The following is a 23,136-nucleotide window of genomic DNA, read 5'->3' as shown; positions in this document are numbered from 1 at the left end:
TGTCACTCTGTACACTTGAGATTGATTCCTCCTGTGGGTCATCGCGGTGGGGGTGCTGATATTGAGCAGAAGGGAATCGGGGGGGGGGGTGGGGGAGGGGGTGGGAGCAAGGGGGGTGTAGGTCAGCAGGTGGCTGGCATCTGTTGCTCTCAATGTCAAGAGTGCATCAGTCTCTACCTCTTTTGAACTACCCCTGCGTCAGAAGTATTGCTGGCTGGCCCGGCTCATAATACACATGAAAATTCTGAGTAAATGATGATGGAAGCCATTGAGTTCTCCCTCTGCACTACACGGGGTTCACAGCTTCCTCAAGGTTATCTGTACGGAGCTGATTGCTGCAGGGTTTCCAAGGGCTAAAGACAGAGCAATACACAATTTGAGATAAGCCGCATTGGACCCGACCCATTTACTTTAATGACCTGTTTTTAATTAGTTTTTAGTATAATTGTGAGTGCTACCAGAGCGGGTGGAGTGTGGATTTGTCAGAAATTAAGGGTGCGGCAAGGCAGTGTTTTCTTGCTTTTTGAAATAATTGGCGACTAGCTGGCTGGCAGGAAAAAGAGAGCCTCCGTCTCCCCGCCTCCCAGGGAAGAGACGGCAGCTAGCACCAGCCCTGGCGTGGCCCGTCCGCACGATGGCCGAGCCGCTATCAGAGCGAGACCTGCGTCAGCCGCCTTCCTGACATAATTCATCTCCTGCTGATAAAAATACAAAAAATACACAAACGAAACATTTTGCTAACCATTACACTGAATGTTATGGTTAGCAAAATATTTTGTTTGTGTATTTTTTGTATTTTTATCAGCAGGAGATGAATTATGTCAGGAAGGCGGTTGACGCAGGTCTCGCTCGATTCTTTATATTCAAAATACTGGTGAATGTAGAGGATGTAGAGTCTAAAGAATGTTGAATTTATTATTTGACCCAGGTCTGGCCAGCACATCTCTCCCTGGCTGGATTCACATTAACCGTTTATTGTGTTCGAATCACATTCATTTGGTTTGGTTTGGTGTGTCTGAGTCATATGAACTGTTTGTGCTTGATTCACATTATCTTCTTCGGATTATTTGTTTCAAATGGACTGTGAAACCTTGGATGGTCTAAAGATAAATCCTCTATCTTTGCCGTAAGCCTGCCAGTGACCACAGCACCAGTACTCACCTCGAAGTATTTGTTTCTGAACTCAGGAAAATATAAAATGTTTTTTAGCCATGTGCAAAAAAAGGTACTTATTCTGATAAATGAATATTATACATCATTGTTTTTTATCACTGCTGTTTAAAAATGTATCTTTCTAAATGAATTAACTTGGAAAGTCGGCATATGATTCTTCCTCTCGCATTTAACCTTTGTGTTGTCAAAAATTACCCATTTCTGAGTTTAACTGCAGTGAAAACCCCCTAAATGAAAATTTTCACCATGAAGTTTGATGATTTTTCCAGGAGTGATCGTACCTTTAGAAAAAGTTGAAATATTTTTTTATTAAATAGGTAAACCATCAGAGTAGAAAGATTGTCTTGAGTATTTTTAACCCTGCAGTTATGAAATTAGAAGTCATAAGTAAAGTTAAGCACCTTAAATCTGTTACAGCAAAAAAATTCAATTTAATGTTTTGTAGTAAAAATGATTGGTGTACACTGAAGAAATACAGTCTCTCTGGACTGTAAATTAGAAAAACAGTTATTCACTGATTTATTACCGGTTGTTTCTAAAATGCAAAAATGTTGATTTGAGGTTTAAAATTCAAAGAAGAGACTTTATCATAGGGGATCTGATGAACACGGGTCGTAATATGAATACAATACAAGGGTTAATCCAGTTCAACATCCAAGGTAAATGTGTCTGTCACAGAATGAGAAGGTGTAAAATCGTAAACCTTGCTTACAAATTAAACAAAATACTCTGAGAACTGTGATATTACTGCTAACATGCTACTGTAACTGCATGATAGACCCAACTGCTATTAATTTTTAGTGTGCCAATAATAATTAGAATTATAATTTTGCCACATTAAATACACTCTGCTGTGCACATTTACATCAATAAGAACGGGAAACTATTTAAATAACTACAATAAAATGAATATAGACAAAGAATCAAATAACAAAACATTTTTCTTGTTAATTCGTTTTATATATTTGCCCTTTTCACAATAAAATGACACAATAATTAATTTACACTGTATTCCGACTGTGATTGTGTGACTGATTTAACCACTGCAGTATTCTACATCAACACACAGTCTCAGAAAGTGTGGGACAAGTGTTTGAGTAAATGGTAAATACATTTTACGATTACAATCATTGCATCTTAGTCATATTGGCTCTTATTTCACCAGTACAATTTGGGGCATCTTCAAAGAACAACGGCAGGAACATCTGCAATTGGCATGGAGTTAAAAAGACAATTCATTGGCAGTCTTCAAAACTGTCAAGCACTCTAGTGCACCATTGCTTATGGGTAGCATTTATACAAAGAGAAAAAAGCTTGCAGTTTCAAAATCAAGATTGAGAATACCAAAATATGTCTCACTAAATTATTGTATCATATTTATACATTTTCATTTGTCTTAATACACACACACACACACACACACACACTGTCAAAACATCTCAGTTCTGCAAGAACTACTAAATCATCTAAGAAGTATTAAATGCTCTTAAGTACTGAATTGCCAAGTGTGAAAGCAGTTACCAGGACAAAAAAAAGATACATTTGAGAGGAAGTAGTGGCAGGGATTTTAACTATTGTATTTTAAAATGTGTTTCTAAATTTCATTTCAAGTTCAGCTCTCATGCAAAACCCCATGTGAATTGTCCTAGTAACATATCAGCAAGGATAAAAAATAATAAAACATTTTTAAGAAAAAGGGTGGACAGAAGGAATGAGAAAGAGCGGGGAGAGAGAAGGACAGAGAGAATGAGGGGAAAGGAAAAGGACGGGGTCTGTCTCTTCTCTTCGGAGAGAGGGGGGCTCAGACGTACTCTGACCTCTTCCTGGACGAGGGCTCCAGGGTTCGGACCTCGTGCCTCTGCCCGGCCGGGGGGCGGCGTCTCTCCCCCCGGGAGCAGAGGCAGGAGCTGACCAGCAGGACCCCCGCCACCATGTGGAGGAACCCGGCCGCCCAGCCGCAGAACAGGGCGTCCCCGAACTCCCAGCGCGGCACCACGTCCGGCACCGTCTCGTCGAAGAAGCGCAGCACCGTCAGGTGCGCCATGTAGGACACGGGCACCAGACCCATGACCCCGGCCGCGAGGCAGAGGATCCCCCCCAGCATCTTCATGGCCCTCTTGGCCCGCCAGCCGCCCGGGCCCTTGCAGCAGTTGATCAGGTGGAGCCCCGGGATGGGCGCCAGCATGCCCAGGATGCCCACGGCCAGGGCGGAGCACATGAGGATGCGCGCCAGCTTGATGTCCGGGGGCAGCCCCAGGAGGCTGTCGTACGGCCGGCACTCCATGCCCCCCAGGTCCTGCACCACGCAGGTCTCCCACAGGCCCAGCTCGTAGCTCTCGGTGGGCAGCAGTTCGGTGGACAGCGTCAGCCACTGGCTCATCATGGTGGTGGAGATGGAGCACAGCCAGGCCACGATGGAGATGAACATTCCCAGCAGCTCCAGGGCGCACGCCACCTGATCCATCGCTCCGGAGGGCTCTTCCTCTACCCCCTGTCCCCCCCGCCTCTCGCCTCGCTCGGCTGGCCGCTGAGGGCTCTCACGCCGCCGTCTCCAGCGAGGAGTGCGTGGTGTGGGCACTGGCGCTTCAAAACGCCGGCCGATTAGCGCCGGCTACTTCAGCGGGGGCTGAGAGCGGCTCCTGGAAAATCAGCTCCCTCTCTGTCTCTGTCTCTCTCTCTTTCACAAAAAAAGAACAAATCATCTGTGGTTGAGAGGAGCGCTGCTTCTTGACATTTTTCCCCCTCCCCTCTTTGCTAAGAGAGGGTGAGAGAGAGAGAGAGAGAGAGAGAGAGAGAGGGAGGGAGGGAGGGAGAGAGGGAGGGAGAGAGGGAGGTTCAGAGGCAAGGACAGCAAAACGGCAAGATTCAACAAGATTTCCTGCCAGTCTCCAAACTGTTGGCCGCATGGGATGTCATTGAAGCGCAGACAGGATGTTATTAAGAGACAAATCTTCATAATTTCAGACATGATGGCCTCTTCTTATTTATTGTGCTTCCCCGCGTCATTGTTTTTGTCTGTTTGGATAACGTCTCCATTGAGGACACAGCCACGGAGCAGAGTTACTAACGAGCGATCAAATTAAACGAGCGAAAGTGGGAGGGAACGTTATGCAACACCGCCGCTGCCATACTTTCCAACCTGCCCGACTGGCAGGGGAACGACACGCTTTCCAAACCTGCGGCCTGTAAATGGGCCTAAATATGCAAGGACTTTAATGTGCCAGCCTGATTTCAAACCTTCACACATCACAGCTTTCTTTGTCTTTTTTGCTGCTTCTTTCCAGATCATTTATGTTTCACAGTCCAGAAGCATTCACAAGCAGTAGCAATACTATTTTCAATACACAGTGAGACATTTTTCCCAGAAAATATGTTAGCAAATTCCTTCAAGTCATTTTCAATTATTAATGTTTTTCCGATAAATTGAAAAGCTTTAAAATGCTTTGTGGTGGCTGTAGTAAAAAATCTTATCGGAATAATATATTTAATTGTTGATTGAGACAAATAGACTGACAGTATTGTATAATTAGCAAAAAGAGCTGAGTTAAAATATGCCATGTTATAACATGTCACATGATAAAATAAAATGTGTCTCATGTGAAACTGGAGTGCTAAAATTAATCGTGCATGTTATGTAGTTAAAAACGAATGTAATACTCAATAAATGCTAAAAACTTTAGCCTTATTGAAATGTAACATTGATGAAGGTGTATTTGCAAATGTCACGCCGTGTGTGGGAGTCACATGATCCACTGTAAAAAACTCCACCATCTACTCCTCCATGGGCTATACAAATGCAACAATTCTTACCTTATTTTGTGCGCTGAAGCTACAGATCTGCAGTCTGAAAGTGGGCATTTTGTTGCGCGTGATTGGGAAACATGTCAGCGCACAATAGCCTTCTATTATTCATCTGAGCTATGATGTGAACACAACGGAGACCATGGTCACAGGAGGTAGGAGGCTGAGGAGGAATGATCAGGAGAAAAAAAAACATTTATAGACTGAAATAAAAACACAAACACAGGAACAGCATAGACAGAAATCTCACAAACCCCCTCCTCTTTTTCTCCGAACTCCACTCCATGGGGAAGCAATCAGCTGACCAGATGATAAGATTGTGACTTTCCCCCCTTTCTGTGTGTGCGACTCTGTGTGTCTGTGTGTGCGTACACGTGAGTGTATGTGTGTAAGCCCAGGCTGACTGGTTTCTGTGAATGGTACATTCACTATATATGTCCTTTATAGAAATCAAGGAAAAGGTTGCATTAGATTTGCTGGCTACTTTGTTCCTTTCGAACTTTGTGACAGAGGTCTGTTTCAAGATACTTGATAGACATTTGTTTGTCTGGAAGAATTATTCTTAAAACAAACTAAACAAAATAAACTTCAACAAAATTAACTTTTTGGCCAGCCAGAACTCAATTGGCTTAAGAGGAGGATTTAAAGCCTTTTGAATTTATTTGATATTTTATATTCTCTAGAAAGGCTAAAATTAACAAATCAAAACCATTCACTTACTTTCTGCTTCATGCCATGTTAGCACTGTTATGTTGCATGACTCGTTGCTCCTGCCTCTTCTCTGTGAGTAAATCTGTGAGTAAATCAGCCGGTTTGTTGCCCTTTAAATACCTTTCCGTAAATGTAATAGTTTCAAGGCTTAGCTGTAAGAGAGCGAGGCTGTCATCTTTGGAATTACTACTTGAAAAAAAAAACATTTATTCCACCATTTTAGCAAGGTTGGCCAAAAACTTACCAATATTTCTATCCTTGATACTTGATGATCCTTAAAGTTTAGCATGATTGCGTACTGGCGAAAAGTTCCATCTTTTCCAACAATGTGTGTACCAGATAAGAAAGCACAATGATGCACATTTGGCAACTGCAGGCACGGCAGTGCATATGTCATGCATTGAGATTGCAATGTTTAATACAGGCAGAAGCAGTTGTAATCACCAGTTCCACCCAGAAATTTACTGTTGCACACTAATATTATAAGCTTACAGTCAGCACAGGCAGAGTGATCATTAACTGCCACTTTCTGTTGGAATTTCAATGTATATGATTCTTGCATGGAACACACCAATCCTAGCTGCAGAAATGTTAAATGCTTATGATTATTTTAGTTTATCAAACGAGTGAGAATTATATTATCCTAGAGCTACTCTCCAAAGAAACTGACAATGTTAATTATATGTGATGTAACATTTCTAGGAGTAAATGAAAGGTACTTGTCAGGTCTGTACAGTTTATGACAGTAGGTTAGGTTATTGTTTTTATATTGGCTGTTAGGGGAATGTCATATTCATATATATTATTACATTACATAACATAATTGTATGTAGTATATAAATGTATGTAGTAACAATAAGTTCACCTTGGCTCTATCGCGCCATTTTAGAAGTCTATGCAGTACCACAAGGGGTCCTCAGAGAGCACCTTTTGAGTGCAATTTCACAGATACTGCTATGCTAGATTTTCAAACTTGGCAACAATCTCTCCTATTCAGGACTCAGTGGATATAGACTGTATGAGTGGCCAATAAAATACCCTAATAAGCACAGGGCTGTACTTTCACACCAACATGAATTGGCTTTAGAATGAAGTAAAAACTGTTCAGTTTTATTTACTTTACCTTGCTCTCTCTCTCTCTCTCTCTCTCTCTCTCTCTCTCTCTATATATATATATATATATATATATATATATATATATATATATTATAACAGTACTTCACCAGAACAAGCAAGGGGAATCTTGGTGTTTTATTTATTGGGCTGAGATTTACACTTCTGAAGGATTTTGTTCAGTTCTATGATTGCATTGGGAAATGAGGATAAATTGTGTTCAACGGGGGAAAGCAGTTCATTATTTGAAGGCATCAATTTCCTGAACAAAAGAGCTTGCCTTGCCTGAGATGAAGAAAAAGTAGAATTCCTGCTACTCCCAGGTGGGATAGGCCCACTTGTCTGAAGCGGTTGTGAGGTGAGAGATTTGTGAATCCTATGATATGACCGTATGAAATTCGACATTTCCAGCACTGATGTGGTGTTGAAGCTTAATATGGTTGAAGCTTAACAGGTGGTTATTCTTTTATTAATTTTTATTTATTTGTTTTTTACATTTAAAATGTGAAAAACTGTTTCTTAACAATATGTTTTAGATGGTACGCCATCTAAAGGCCCAAAGTACACCAAGAAGGGTTATCAACATACGTTCTCATAGACGTAGCACAAAAATATTCACGTTAAGTCTAGGCTACTTGACAAAATTGAATATTAGTTAGCAGTCTCACTAGCATTTTAAAAAAAAACATGTTTTAACGGGACTGTAGTAACACATAGGCCTAGCTCCAAACACTGGAGTTTTTAAACGCAGTCCTACTACCACTACATTCAATTTACATGATTGCGTATCATTCTGTAGCGCCCGTGAACCCATCCGCACGTTGTTGGGAGAAGAATCTGTGGGTCACGTCTGATTGGATTTAACCTTGTTATGATTTATTTTTCTTTCTTTCTTTCTTTCTTTTTTTTACCAGAGAGCGGCGCCCTAACATCAGTTTTACAACAGCGGAAGTATTAAGCGGACATTGAATCAATCTCTCAGTCAAAAAACTATTGCGAAATACAATTTCTAATATATATAATAAAGTTCTAATATATATAATAAAGCTTTTAATTAACCGGATACAAAACCAGTAAAGTAACAGGTAGCTGAAGGCTTCTTACAATCGCAGAGAGATGCTAATCCTGTATTTAAAATGAATAAACAATCCACATGCGTTGTTTTTCTCAGGAATGGTGGGTTTGATTTATTTTTGAATATAATCATTTCCCCTAATTCGCCATGCAGCCCAGTGAAATCCCCTATGCGCATAATTTGCATATTTTTTTACAATAATTCTAAAAATGGTCGATTGGGTGGATAAATTTGATGGATTTTAGCAATAGTCTAATTATTTTCAAGGACTAATCTGGATGTCATGCATATACCCCCACAGCATGAAACGCGCTGTTTTGTTCAAGCATAGACCTATAACAAATAAACGGGTTCTTATTTACAACTTTTACTAGTAGGCTACTACTACTAATACTACTACGACTACTACTACTACTACTAATACTACTACGACTACTACTACTACTACTACTAATAATAATAATAATAATAATAATAATAATAATAATAATAATAATAATAATAATAATAATAATACTTCATACAATCTCTAGAATTACGCTATCGCTATATCTCCCCAAGCGTGGTCTGATATGTGTTCTGGATTCATTCATTTTCGCTTAAAAGCTCAACCATCTCTGTTGCATAATAATTCATGCCATGGTTGATATATTTTATATTTTGTAGCAATTAGTGGTTCATTTCAGATTGGGATGGCAGGTATGCCATCCCGCCAAGTTACGCATTGGCGGGGGCATGCCCCATACCTATATCGTATATACGTTGGGTAGGGAGTGTCCCATACAAATGAACTAGACCCGAGCCTAACTTTCCATACGCAATGATAAATAAACTTTCTCCCTAAATATTAGCCGCCTTAGTGAAGAAATAGATCAACTCTCATTGCGAACACTGTCACAGACCCACGCGTGCTCCTATTGGGCGGTCTACGACAGTATTCAGAATATATTGGCTCTTGGGCATCGTTTATGCAAATTTTCTTTGCCCATATATGGACACTATGGAATGAAATATGGCAGAGGAGGCAAACATGGACGACCGAAGTTAGGACTCCAGAGAGACCAGCAAAACTTTTTAAAAAGTGGATGCTGGCGTACTCTCGTCCATTTACGCTTATTTCATACCATTTTCTTTTTTGTTATTTTGAGGAATCACAAAAAACCTTTGTAATGCATTAAATATTTATTTTTTACTGGAGAAAAGGAAGGGGGGTCTGGCATCCGCGAGAACCCCCTCAATATCCCGAACGCTATGCCGTGGGTGAGCAGCAGTAAGCGGAGAGAAAGCTCGGAGCTGCCGCTGCCCGCAGGCTGGGAAGAAGCTCGGGATTACGATGGCAGAGTGTTTTACATTGATCATAACACCCGACAAACTTCATGGATAGACCCGAGAGACAGGTAAATTGAGACTGTGATGGATCTTAGCCACAGTGTTGGTCGGTCCCGATTTCTCTTTCTGCATTGATTATGGCAATTGCATCCACAGGAAGAGGCGAGGGCGGGGGCAAAAAAGAAACGCGACGAGCAATTTAACAAGCTAGCTAATTGCATGATTGCACAGTACTGGTGGTATGATATGAATTACGATTACCGATCAGAAGGAAATTATTATAAATATGCCTGTAAGGTGCAGTCATAACATTATTAATGAAGAACGAGATTGTCACACGTTTGTGCTCTTGATGCCCGTCTAAATACATTTGACAAGGAAACTAAAAATGGAATAGAACTTCAGAAGCAGTTTCCTATTCATGCATTACTAACAACAGTGAACTACGTTTTTGGTCATTTGTCGTCAAAATGGTTTTTATGTAGCCTATTTATTTTTTGCAAAAATGCCATGATATTCCAGCAGGACTTGTATCGTGACCAATACGAGTAAATAAAACAAGATTGTATTGTATTGATTTGTTTCAGAAAATGTTTTGGTTTCAATTTCTAAAATTATAATTGCTAAAGGAAATAAAAATGCATATGGGGAGGGGGTTACGGCAAATAGATTCCTTAAAAAGTGATAGCTGTAATGCAGCGTTTCTAAAATTTTGACTATATTCTGTCAGAATTCTTGATTACGTTTGTTAGCGTTTGGTACTTTGTGGGAACGATAAAGATGATTTGTACTTGTTGAAATGACTGTATTAGCCTATGTGTGTAACAGTAAAACGGTTCAAACACGTCAGGCCGTTTTTAGAAGCTGTATCTTTAGTCTGGGTGTCCCAATTCTCCCCAATTACTATAGAATGTCAGCCTTATTTTATCATGAATATTTATGGGCCATTTCTTCCAATTATGGTCGGCCTGATATACTACTTTCCCTCTGTAATGGTCAGTATTGTAAATCTGTTTGTTTCCACCCAAGTTTCTATGATTTCATTTAAGATTTTCTTTTTTTAGATTTATTGTAGGGACCGCTCTTCATTTCATATTCTGTTCAGCAAGCCAATTTACTATTTCATAATGTGAATGGGACATTGCACAGAGGAGAGAACTGAAACTGCCGCTCATGCCTTCTCGCATGAAATAAACGTGTTCTTCTCATTCTTGTTCGACAACACAGTAAGACCTACACCAAACGATTTTTATCCGGGTAGAATACGAAATTTGTAATATATTCTAACAGGCATGTGGTCTCTGCCCATTTTATTACATGAGGAAGTCTTCTAACGGTATACCTGTAGTGTTATTTATTGAAATGTATGGTTGTCATATAATATAGGGCCTACATGGTTCCCAAGTGGTTTGTGACTACAATTTTCATATGTATGTTTATAGTGTAAACAAACGGCCAATGAAAGGAAGAACTGAACTGCAGCTCCCAGAGTACTCTGTAAAAATATGCTAGGAATGTTAGGCCACAGGGAACGCTGCAAGGACCTGCTTTATGCTATTTGTTTTTTCATGCGCAGCAAACTGAAACCAGGTTCTATGACTTATTTAAATTCAATGGCTCGTGATATGGCTAGTATGAATTAAATGGGTAGAGGATGCGACGAGGGAATTTGTTATGCACAATTACCAAATCAGATCTTTTTTAAAACATTCTATTTTGTAGCAAAGTAGATTTAGTTGGTCAGTAAAAACCAAAGCGCAATATCAATCTCTGAAGAAGATGTGCATCTCTGCATCTCGGGGTCATAATGTTAATTACTCCGAGACTCTCAAGTCACGTCAGCCAATTCGCGTGCGAAAATCTAATTGTGGGGCGAAAAAGAAATGTAGTTCTGAAGTGAGTATTTTGTTTTTGTTTTAACTTGAACCTTTTTGTTTTTGCAAGGTAGTTCCTGGAATTGTAACACAAGCATTGTTTCTCAAAAATTCAGATCCGGGTGTGAGTGAGGGGGGATAAATATCCGAAGGGAGATGAGGGGAAAGGCACTGTGCAAGTTTCATATTAGTATCACAACCCGTTGCATATTAGGGGTGTATTCGAACTCGAATACCCTATTCGGAAATGCACGGATAATGGTTGTGTGGGCCACAGATATTTTTCTTCCCGAAGGTTGGCTAATCGATGATATTCGGAAAATGAGATTTGTTGTGCACAGTAAAACATTTAATGCGTTTCTCGACACAGTCAATAAATAACTCTACCAGCCAAACCTATACACCACCCCTACAGTTCCCGAATAACGAAAGCAGATGCTGATAATTTTTGTTGTTTGTACAGATATTGTTACAGTAATGCTGTCTCTGCACACCCCTACAGGCTATGCCTGTTCCCCTTTTAATGCTTACAACTGTGAAAAACACAAACATAGAATGTAAAACGGACAATACCCTATAATTGCCTGGTTATGTAGATTTTCTGTGTTGGTGGAACACTGATTGAGTCTTGTGTTTGGCTAGAACACTGTGACGTGTGTTGTTCAGTGGAGGAAATGGGGTTAGAGGACTGAACTTCAGATAAGAAAAACCTGATCTGCTTGAAGAATCCTTTCCAGCAGTCATATGATTACCCTTTGTTATACTGCTCTGATAAATCTCTAGCTTCTCATATTTCCATTTCCATCATGATAGCACGTCCCATAAACTCTGCCAGCTGTACCTTAAGATGTGTGTACTGTGCAGAAGGGATTTACTTTTTTTATGGCACAGTGACTTTTCAGAATGACTGAGATGCAGAGGGACATATTGAATGATAGTGAGGGGGGTTGCTCTGTCTGTTAGATCTTTATGTAGTGGGGGTAAGGGCTGCAGTGAGTTTTCATCCATGGCTTTTGCCTGCAGCCCCTCCAAAACAAGAGATGTGAGATATGATTAGCCTGCTGAGCAAAAACCCAAGGTCTTTAATGAAAGGAACTATACCGGCAAGTACACAGAGATGATAAAATGGGGATAGGATGTTGCTTTTGCTTCTTTTAGAATGGAGACCAAACAGGATTTCTTCAGGATTTCGAGCACTGAGTTCATTGGTAATATTGGTTCATTGAGTTCATGGATAACAAGTGAAACAAAGCCAATGGTCATTGCTGTATACCTTCTGCCTATCACCAGCCTACATTGAATGAATGTCTGGACCAGTCCTTTTGTTTTGCAGCTATTTTCAGGTCTCTGATTGGTGTAAGGGCATCTTTGTAATTATGCATATTCATACGGTCACAAATGTGTTCCTTAATTCACAAAATGGCTGCATCCAGTAAAATTTCTTCTTAAAAAAACAAACAAACAAAAAAAACAACTTCACTTCCTATGATCTTGCTTTGTGAGATTTTTTCTTAATAGCCCTATACAAATAAAACTGAATTTACTGATTCTTATATTATGGTGCATAATGATAATTTCTGTAGGGATGGGCTGCTGTATGCCTTGAATGTACTTTTTTAGCGCTGTGTGAATTTGACACACTTGAAACATTTCCCCCTCATTCTGAAATTAGGGATAAGCTTCTTTACACTTGCTCAGCCTCACTTTTCTGAAAACAAAACCATTAAACCAGTAATTAAATGTGTACAGCAATTAAATGTGTACAGCTCAAGTGTGCAGACTTGCATTGAGATGTGTGTGCTGGTTGAAAGAACTTTTCTGATTCTTTTGCCCATCAGGGTTGTAATACAGTATGCTGTCAGTTTCTTGAACTTGAACTGTGATGACCTGTTGCATGTTTATTGTTATTGTGCATTTGCTGAGCTAGTTTTTGGTATTATTTCCCTACTCTCAGACCATTGGATAATTTAAAGATGGCTTTTGCCATTTTCCGTTAACCTGAGCTGTGCCCATAAGCCCTTATCACACCACTCCATGAGCTGTTCCACCACTGTAGCATTGGGTGAGATCTCCTGGTACACAGATCTGTAACAGGGATTGAGGGTGCTGGGAATGGTACAACACAGCTGAATACGAATGGGCCCATCTCCTTTCTCATGCACCATTCATTCAGATGGGAGTTTAATTGGTAGATCTGAACCATTCCTTTTTTTTTTTCTTTTTTTTTCTCTCATGAGTTTGTCAACTTTGCGTAAATTTTGTGGCCACATGCCGCTTACCAATGCTAAAATGCTGGTATTGCATGTGAAGTGGACTGCATTTCACTTTCCTAATGTGATTTCAACATAACTTGCATCATCCAATGGAGTCACAATATTAAAGCCCATCTCAAAGTCCAGTAGGCCTTTCTTGATGCCTTTCGCAGCAGTAATTTACACCAGCGACGTACACCATGTCTGCAAGGACAGCTTTCACATCTGAAGTAGGCCTAAATGATTTTCCTTGCAGGCCAAATAAAATGTGCGAAACGTAATCGTCCTCCATCTGTGGACTCGTCGGGCCACAGATACGCTCTAAGCGGACTTGTCCAGTTCCTTAAATGAGTATCAACAGCCCCCCGGCATGCACTTCTGCTGTTTCGCAGAGGGGCTTGTCCTGCCATTGATTGCATGTTTACTGAGAAATTCATTTTATTGGGGGTTACCCAGTTTATCTCATGTAAAGTGTGCACTGAAATGCATCTGTAAAAACCAAAAGACATTTATCTACCGCTCAAAGCTCTCTTGTGCTCTGTGGACAGATGATAAGCCCTTCTTGTTACTCTCTGCACAATAAGACTGTAGTCAGTGTCTTTTTTTATTGTAAATGCGAATCTTTTGTTTTGTTTGTGGATAAACTGCAGAATAAATGGAATCATCTTGTGTGCAGTGTACCAAGCAGATAATGGTGCATTTGTGTGCTCCTACATTTTTTCATCCACATTTATTTTCCTTCCTTTCTGTATGTTAGGAACATTAATTGAATTTGAGGGTCGCAATTAACCTGGGATTGTACTAATTCAGTGCATATAGAGACCAAACTAGGAACGACTTCATTATCCATTGTAATGCAAGTTTAAATCTGTGTTAATCACATGCTTTTGAAAAAATTGTGACCACCCCCCCCCCCCCACCCACATATGACTGATGACTCATTTTTTGTGGGTAATTGTTTTGGTGTTCCTCTTTTGCATATGATTTCCAAAGATTGGCTTTGATCCCCAAAATGGCCATTGCTCAGCTTGTGCTGAAACCCAGTCTTTTTGTCATTCATTCTTTCTTCAGTTTTAAAAGGAGGTGGAATGTGTAGCGCACTGGACACATCCAGTCTCAGACGTGTGATGTGGATTTCCTGGTAATGAATCCCATGGCTGTTGACATGCTCATATTTAGATTCAAGCGTTTCTGTGTTGTTGAGTGTTATAATAAGGACCGAGCGCTCGTTCACAGCTGTCTGTCTGGGTCTTGACTGACGACACGATTGGTCCTCCGAAGATATCTCCCATAAACCCTTTGTCAGTTTGATTGAGTCCATCCGGATAGGGATAGGCCTTTCAGAGTATCTTAGGAGTAAGGAGTAACTTGATTTTCTGTATGGACTGCAACTTTATCTTGAATGGCAAATGAATGAGCTTTATGTTTTTTTCTAACCTCATGAGTGAGCTAAACAAGTCATTTTTAAATAACCGATTGTTAATGCCAAGATGATCAAAAATATTTCCGGTTTGTCATTTGTTTGGGAAGTGTCTGATAATTTGTTATTGCTTTCGTATGTTCTTATGTTAAACAAATACACTGGCTGACATTGCAGTAGACTTGCTAGCTGGCTTTCCAAATAGCTCTCGAACTTGGTTTTGATTAATGCCTTTGCTGTTGCTGAATATTCATATAAATATCCATTTGTGAAGTCTTAATGCATGGCATTAAATAACCCAATGGGTTACAGTCTGCGCACAGCTTGTGGGCATCCTTTTCCATTGACTTGGCTTATATCACGTGTGTGTGGTAATTCCTCTAACGTCTTTGGTCCATCTAAACATCAGTGTGACTGCTTCTGCTGTGCCCAGTCACTCCAAAGCTGGCTCTGCTGGGTTGTGTACAGTGCGTAGACCTCAAGTTTACCTGGTGGAAGGAACTACGTATGGTTTAAAACTCCCTGTCTGGATAAAACAAAGCTGTAGAGACCATAGAGTGGTGCTAAAATCTGGAGCTGCAGGCCAGTAGTCCTGCTGGTCTAAATTCTGCTCCTGATTTAGACCTGGGACACCAGATTAGTGGATTCTTTGGCCAATCAGAGACAATTAGTCTGTTAACTATCGGATAGAAATAAACACAGCAGTACTGTTGGGCTCCAGGGCCAAATATAGATATGCTGTCAGTATAGTCTAGTATAGGTAGAATCACTCAAATAATATTGCTGAAAATTCTCATTGCTCAAAAATGAAAAAAACATGGTTATATTCCCGAGAAGTGACAACTGATTGTCTTCCTTAATATTTCTTTCAGGTTTGTAAGTTTGTAAACCGTATTAGAAGTAAATTTACAAGTAAATACACACTTATGGCACAATGCACAAGGCATTTCCAGCTTAGCTTGCCTGCATAAAAGTGGCAAGAGCACCATTTACATTACAACTGTATATATTTCTTGGTCATTTATGAATTCAAAAAAATTATAAAAGCAACACATCAGTAAAGAATTCACAGATTCCAGTTTCCTGGACCTTTCAGTGTTTGGGGGTAGGGAGTTCTGATGGTCATCAGTGGTGTGGTAGAATGTTGAATGGAAACACCGGTTATTCTCCACACACCATGTTACGCCTGGCCAACATTTTCAAACCGATGAGGCAAGGGACAGAAACCCTCCTTTAGGCGCAGGGCAGTGAAATGTCAGCGCCCTGTTCAAGCCTGATGGACCAGCTCTTGAAGAATGAGCAATAGAAAAGCAGCACTGGATTTTGAATTTCTGCGGGGATTTGTTGATTCCCATATCAATATGTTCATTTACGAATTGATAAAAATGGGAGCAGCCAATGGGAGGAGGACAGTGGCACAGTAGGTTGTTTGTCCTCATGGTAAGCCATGGGTGCAGCGTCCTTGTGACTTCAGGGGTCGTAGGTTCAAATATCATGTGACTGAGCTGGTCTACGCCTGAGCCTGGATCAGCAGTTTACCTGAACGGTCCTGGGTGAAATGCTGCTAAAGATAATATAATATAATTCATAATGCTAGCCACACAGAATTTGAGTAGGAATTCTGTAGGATCTCAGATATCATCTCACTGGATGGTTGTGGTTATTGGTCGGGTGAACAGTGCGTTTGTGCTCATGCGGTCATGTGTTCCTGCGTATGGTTTTATTTCTTTTCCTCTCTTTTTTTCTTGCCAGTGTATGCCCACCTCGTCTGTGTGGCACAGGCGGCTGTTGCTCTGTGCCAGCATGTTTGTGTTCGATTGCTCTGCGGGGACTTTTTTTTGAGTATAATGAGGTTGCTGTTTGGGTGCCGACTTGTAGTGAAAAGTGTGAGCCACATGTGAAGTCACGCCTGGGAAACCACTGGAGAAATGAAATGGTGCCATTTCCTCCAAAGCCATGGGCCCAAAGGCTCATCAAGTTCACTCACTTATTTTATTTTTTAAATATGTCCTCTGTGTCATACCTGTGGAAGTGTGCTTCATAAATGAAACCGTGCCATGTTGCTCTCTGGAGATTTTCCTCATGTACATGATTAATGTTGCCTCAGTTGGTAAATGTCTAGTTTCTGAATTTTGATGCTGTTGAAAGCAAAATGTAATTAAATGCAGTGGCAAGAAAAATGAAATTGTGAAGGAAGTTTTGTCCTTTCTCAGCGAGTGTGTGTGCATTGGTTCATGTGTATGTATTCATGTTTGTGTGCACATTCAGGTCTCCGTTTGTGTGTTGGTGTTAATGCAAGAGTACGTGCATAGATGAGTGTCTGCACGTATACATGTTTGTGCGTATGTAAGCTTTTGTGTGTGTGTCTGTGTCTCGTGCACGCGCGGGTGTACGCATGTGTCTGTGTGTCTCTGTGCGTGCGTGCGGGTGTGCGCGTGCGTATGTGTGTCTCTGTGTGCGTGCGTGCGGGTGTGCGCGTGCGTATGCGTGTGCGTGCGTCTGTGTGTCTCTGTATGCATGTGTGCGGATGTGTGTGCGCGTGCGTATGCGTGTGCGTGCGTCTGTGTGTCTCTGTATGCATGTGTGCGGGTGTGCGCGTGCGTACGCGTGTGCGCGCATGTGGAATGAGCGCAATGTGAGGCATGCCTGCGCTAACACCCTGGGGCTGGGCCTGTGGGCGAGTGGCCCCAGACAAAGCCTCCGCACAGAGGCCGTTCCCACGTGTGGCCCCCCTGCCCCGGGACCCGCCGCCCCGCTTTATTAGCTCTCTTATGCAATAGCTGAGGCCGCGGCCTGCCCCTCTGCCCGGGGAGGCTTTTATATGTGGTCACAAAGCACACCAAATTCAATTATTCTGGAAAGAAAGAGCCATGTTTCCAACACCAAAAGGTTATTCACATGCGCTCGACCCTGCTGCTATTCTGTGTCCAGGCCTGTTTTTATAATGCCCGTCTTTTTTTTTGAAAAGGGATGAGTTGTGAACATGTCATTGTTTCATCTGCCGTCGGTTCACGTGGCTCTTTCTCTGTCTTCTGTTTCCCTGGCTCACAGTCGGCTCATATCGTCGGCCATCTTTGTTTCTCTTGTATTTTAACATTCACATTATTTGGCTTTCAAGCCAGAATGGCTGATAGTCTTTTTTCTATTTTTTTCTTTCTTCCTGTTTTTCTTCCTGGCGTAACTTCACAGTGTAGACCGATTTCACTCAAACTCGGCATGCATTTTTGAGTCATTGTCAGTGGAAGTGTGTAAAAATAGCCTTTCATTGCCCTGGGTACAAGGCCGTGATCCAGTATGGCCATCGAATGCATTCTTTTTGTGTTGTGTCCGCAACTTTTTGTAGTAGTAAGGGTGTGGGTGGAAATGCTAATGACTGTTTTAAATTTACAAAAAGTTTTGTTTCACAGCTTTACCAATTTTAAAATGTATATCACAGTTTTCCGGTAACATTAGGGCAGTGTAACACTATATTTTGAAAAGCAAAACCTGGTTAAGCCCTTATTTTGAATAAGCAAAATTTCAGTAAGATAGGTTGCATGTTCCTCTAATAATCTGAAAATGAACACAGTCTGCGCACGTACAGATTCAAAAGGTGTATTGAAGTCAGTCTGCTAGTTTACTGGGGGAAAAAAAAAAAGTCACAGCAAGAACAAAGCCCTTACTGCTGGACCGAGGAGGAGGCAGGAATCTTAATTTCTCTATTAAAATAAACATTGTGCAGTACCTGGACAGCAGAAAACATTTAAATGGTGATGTATTTAAGGCTGTAGCATGAATGAAATATGCTGAGTTCAGTCAAAATACAGGACAAATTAGACACTGGTGGAAGACCCTGAAAACAATATATTTTACGTATGGCTGTCAACGTTAACTTGTGCCGTTAAGCCTAAAATAAGAAGATGCGATTAATTGCGTTATTGGTGTGTCTTCAGTGGGCTGCCAATCAGGAGTGAACATCTATTGCTGATCTCCAACTCTTGTGTTTATAAATTATGTGCTTTACCGCAAAGTTTTATTTTTCTTTTTATACATTTAGTAAGTATGTATCTTTATCTAGTGTCTTAATTCATACTTTAGCCTAGCTATTTCTCATGGATTTAAGCTGAAGTGGACATCCACGCTGTTTCTAGTCACAAGTTGACCCCTCTCTGTTCTGTCTTATTTGGGTGTTTTCTGGGTCCCTGGATTTTTACACGTGCATTGTGTTTAAGATGAAGAGTCTGTACAGTCCCTTGTGTGTGGATTATCTGTGGAAGCAAGATGCTGGTGCACTCATCTGCATTGATATTCTCAGCCAGATAACTACATTTGTGTTACATTTATGCATTTAGCAAACACCTTATCTAGAGTGACTTAACTGAGCTTTCAGTTTTTACATTCTGTCCATTTGTACGCCTGGATATTTTTAGTGAAGAAAGGCAGGTTATGCATCTTTATCTAGGGTGCAATGGCAGTGCCCTACCTGACTATTAGCTAAACGTGCAACCACCATGCTGCGTTGCCCTGAACCAATGAGAAAGTGGCTTCAGTGTGAGTGGCTTGCTAGAACTGAGGTATGTTGGTTGAAACCTTAAAGCCCAAGCATGAAATTAGATGCTAGTGTCTAAAAATAACATTTTCTTTGATTATTTTATCAGTCGTTGATTCACAGTGCAGCGCTATGACCCGTATACTATTGTAAAGCTTATGCTCTTCGCACTTTGATGGAAAGAATCGGTAAGAACCACTAGAGATAAATATGTTTTTAAAATTTAATAACAAGGCAGTCCTCGTCCCCAAATGAGGGCTGAAATTGACACCCCAGGTTGATGATTATGGTATTTTATAATCCAATAACTGTCCGCAACAAGTCGAACAACTGCTAATGCTACAGTTATGGAAATGATGTCACCAGAATCCCCCCTCTGAGCCATAGGCAGTCAATCCACTCTGTACATGGACTAGGAAAAGTCAATGCATCATCTCCATTGAGCTGAAAGCAGTTTTCAGGAGCATGTGAAAACATGAAAGATTTCTATACACGCAAGTAGATGAAATGTGAAAAGTGCAGTTTTACCTTACAAACGGTGAAAAAATAATCAATTAGACATTCCAGTGCCAAATAAATTGCCCAAAAGAAAGCTGCTACCTGAAAAAATTGAACCTCTTTATGATCTGCCCATCGCAACTTTTACCTATGCTTGGGAACCCCATATACGTTACAGTAACCCTACAGTCTCATTTCCACAGCTTTTTAAATTTCTTTATGGCTTTCTTCTAGTGTGAACAATCGCTGCGATATTCTACTGCGTAATCAGCAACTTGCAGGGCACACGGTACAGCTTTGGGCACACACCATCCGTTGTTTATTGTTCATCAGCGTATGCTTGCAAAAGCCAAGTCATGGCAAGCAAGCCTAAGAGGAACACTGAAATGAGTATTGAAGGAATTAGAGAGTGACAGTAACAACAGTGATGGTGATCTTCACTGTAGACTGGAGAACTTCGAGTCTGAGCAGCAGCATATGAAGACAGCTTTGATTCTCTTAAGTACTTCTGAGTCTAAACTGTTTATATTGGCTGTTTACTGTTCATTGTGTTACTATGTTGTATAATTTCATTTGTATTAGTATTTGTCATCTTCCAGGTTTTAGCCTCACAAAGTTGGCTATATGCTTGATAAAGGATACTATTGTAAATAGTTTGTGATTTGAGGCTGTCATCTTGAGGCTGTCATCCTGTTCTGGTACGGAAGCTATGTCAGTGGGAGGAAACTCCTGGCAGGTTTTTACCATACTGGACAGGTTTAAGGTTTGAGATCAGACTAAGCACAGCCCGAACAGCTGAGTTACTGTTGCGTGTGTGTGTGTGTGTTTGTGTGCAATGGCAAAAAAACAAGTTGCAGTTGGTGAAAGACATGAGCTGCACACTTCCCTCTTTTTTAAGCTTTGATAACTATGGGGTGCTGAGAATCGGTTGGCTTGTTGTTGTAGTAGTAGTACATTTAGTAAATATTGTGCTTCAAGAATGGACACCTGTGTGTAAAAAAATCCCTTCATTGTTTTTGGTAGTGCCTGAGGCTCTGCCTCATTTCACACAGCCACTGTTTGCATGTGCAGATTACAGGGCTACTTACAGCTGGTTCCCCCACCCTCCCTTTCCCCTGGCAGCTGAGCACAAATCGGTCAGAGGGCACAGCAAGGGAAAACCAAGTGGTTTGATAAGCAACCATTATGAATAGGTTTAGTTCACAGAAGCTCTCCAAAAGGACACCTTTTGACTGAAATAGGGCTTACCCAAACCAAGACTGTGGTTTCTGTGGCTCCATTGGGTACCACCCTTGATAGAAGTAGCTTTTGGAAGTGGAAGGTGGCTGGGGAGAAAAGATCTTCGCAGTGTTCCAATTTGAAGAGGTTTGGTTCCATTTGGAGAGGATTTGGGGGACACTTGGGCCCACCGCCCTACTTTGTTAAATTTTACTGCTTTGTTCAGTTGTTCAGTTTCAGTTTTTCCTGGTGTTGTAGACATCACGATTGGAAAAAGAAATCTGGTTTCGTCTAGTATCAGAATTAATCGCTACAGAATAAAAAATAAAATAAAAATAAAAACAAGCACTTGCTGTTTTCAAAATAGCCGATGTTCTATGGAACTGTAGATGGGATTTGTCATTGGTGCAAATGTGCCCTTTATTTCAAGCTTTGAACCATGTGTGTATAGTATATGATTTTGGAGATAAATGAACACTATTTAGAAAGCCCTGGGTTTTAAGGGGTTAATGTATACTCACTTACTCACATCGTATGTAGAGTATGTGGCTGTAGCTGTATTTGTTGATGTGATTCATGTTAAAATGACGAGGTGTCCTGAAAACGGCAGCGATCAGGTACTGATGGATATGGGTCTGACAGAAGTATTGGCTTCTCAACCAATCAGAGCTCAGAATGTCTGGTGAAACCTGCTCTCTGTGGGAATGTGGGAAGCTGGTCACCTGGCCATTTTGCATTTCACTTTTTTCCACCAAGAATATGTAATGAAAGAGAAGATTAATAATAATAATAATAATAATAATAATAATAATAATTTAGGAGATAATAGGAGATTATTATTAATAATTACAATAATAATAGCAATAAGAATTATAATAACAACAGTAATAATGATAATAATTATTATTATTATTATTATTATTGTGTAAAAATGTGGTAAATAACCATACTTTATAGTAAATTTATCCATTTAGCAGATTTTCTTTTTCAGGGCAGCTTGTTGAGTTTTGTTTACATACCCTTTACATACGTTGTTTACATACCTTAGCTGTGGTCAGAGTGGAGGAGATTGAGCCCTGTGGTGGTTTCTGTGAAACCTCTCTCTGGACACTGGGCAGGCAGTCCCCCCGCCCCCCACACCCCCTTTCAGAGTCTGCTGGAACAGAGGTCATTCCTGTTCTGTAGTTCTGCTCACTGCTCATTAGCTATGCAAACAATGGCAGGAATTCTGACCAAATGCCAAATGCTGAAAACCCAGGATTCTAATCGAAACGATTATTCATTTCCTGGCTGTCTTCCACGAACAGCATTGTAACCTTCGGCATCTTTTTATTTATTTTTGAAAACAAATGGACGGGGACAGGTCTGCCGTCTTCATGTTTTTGTTTCGTGGGTGGAAAGCTGAGAGGTAGCGAAGGGCCCCTCGCTGAGAGGGTGTCATGGCTGGGCTCAGACCCCCGCTGCGTGGGGGATTGGTACGACCGCCCTGCGGACCGCATCACACACCCCACCGCAACCCTGGCATCTGAAGGTTTTACTGCTACTACTGTTTAAATTGGTGCCCTAATGACGCGAAGGCTTTTTCAGATTTAAAAGCCCCAAGCTGAACACGAACTGCCCCCATGCCCTGGATCTGGATTATGAAACACATTTTTCTGAGTTCAGGTTTTGTATTGTCTTTTTTTTTTTTTCTTATGTAGGTTGGCAATAAAAACCGGTTCTTCAAGATGGCAGTTTTACAGAGAATATCTTTCTTGCATCTTTATTTTATTAAAGTAACATTCATTAAGTAGCATCACATCGGAATGGTTGGCATCACCTCCTGTGGATTCCATAAAAGCCCTGCTCTCCCCTCACTCACCCGAGCTCTGGGTGGATCCACCGGGGTCTTTCTCAACGAGGGACCGTTCCCAAGTATCTAGCGGAGATCTAAATGTGTAGGGAGGCAGAGATAGCACACTTAAGGGTACCAGGCTACTTATAGTAGACCTATTTTCATAAGATGCTGGACATAATGGGTATGTCAGGGCTCCTGCTGAAATGCACAGCTGTGTCTCCGCTCCAGCCCTTCACATAAGTGGAATTCCTCTTGATGCTCTTTTCTTTCTTTTTTAACCCAGATTGGAATTTTTAGAACAACACTT

The 23,136-nt window shown here is 40.9% G+C and overlaps 2 protein-coding genes across 3 annotated transcripts in view; one reads left to right on the top strand and one right to left on the bottom strand.

Annotated features, from left to right (window-relative positions):
* Window positions 1-2,111: 2,111 nt before the first annotated feature.
* On the bottom strand, window positions 2,112-3,914 carry LOC135250586 (putative claudin-24). The gene has a single exon (XM_064327037.1). It carries the CDS (start codon window positions 3,635-3,637, stop codon window positions 2,975-2,977), a length of 663 nt encoding a protein of 220 aa, XP_064183107.1. The 5' UTR covers window positions 3,638-3,914; the 3' UTR covers window positions 2,112-2,974.
* Window positions 3,915-8,871: 4,957 nt separating this feature from the next.
* wwc3 (WWC family member 3) overlaps window positions 8,872-23,136 on the top strand; it is a 56,292-nt gene continuing 42,027 nt past the window's right edge. For both annotated transcript variants that reach the window (XM_064327035.1, XM_064327036.1), the window contains exon 1: window positions 8,872-9,270. In XM_064327035.1, the coding sequence (XP_064183105.1) occupies window positions 9,125-9,270 (146 nt within the window). In that variant the 5' untranslated portion in view covers window positions 8,872-9,124. The remainder of the gene's footprint in view (window positions 9,271-23,136) is intronic.

Source organism: Anguilla rostrata, chromosome 3, assembly GCF_018555375.3.
Source record: "Anguilla rostrata isolate EN2019 chromosome 3, ASM1855537v3, whole genome shotgun sequence".
NCBI classification, from domain to species: Eukaryota; Metazoa; Chordata; class Actinopteri; order Anguilliformes; family Anguillidae; genus Anguilla; species Anguilla rostrata.
The sequence above is the reverse complement of the archived record's forward strand: the minus strand, read 5'-3'. Positions and strand labels throughout refer to the sequence as shown.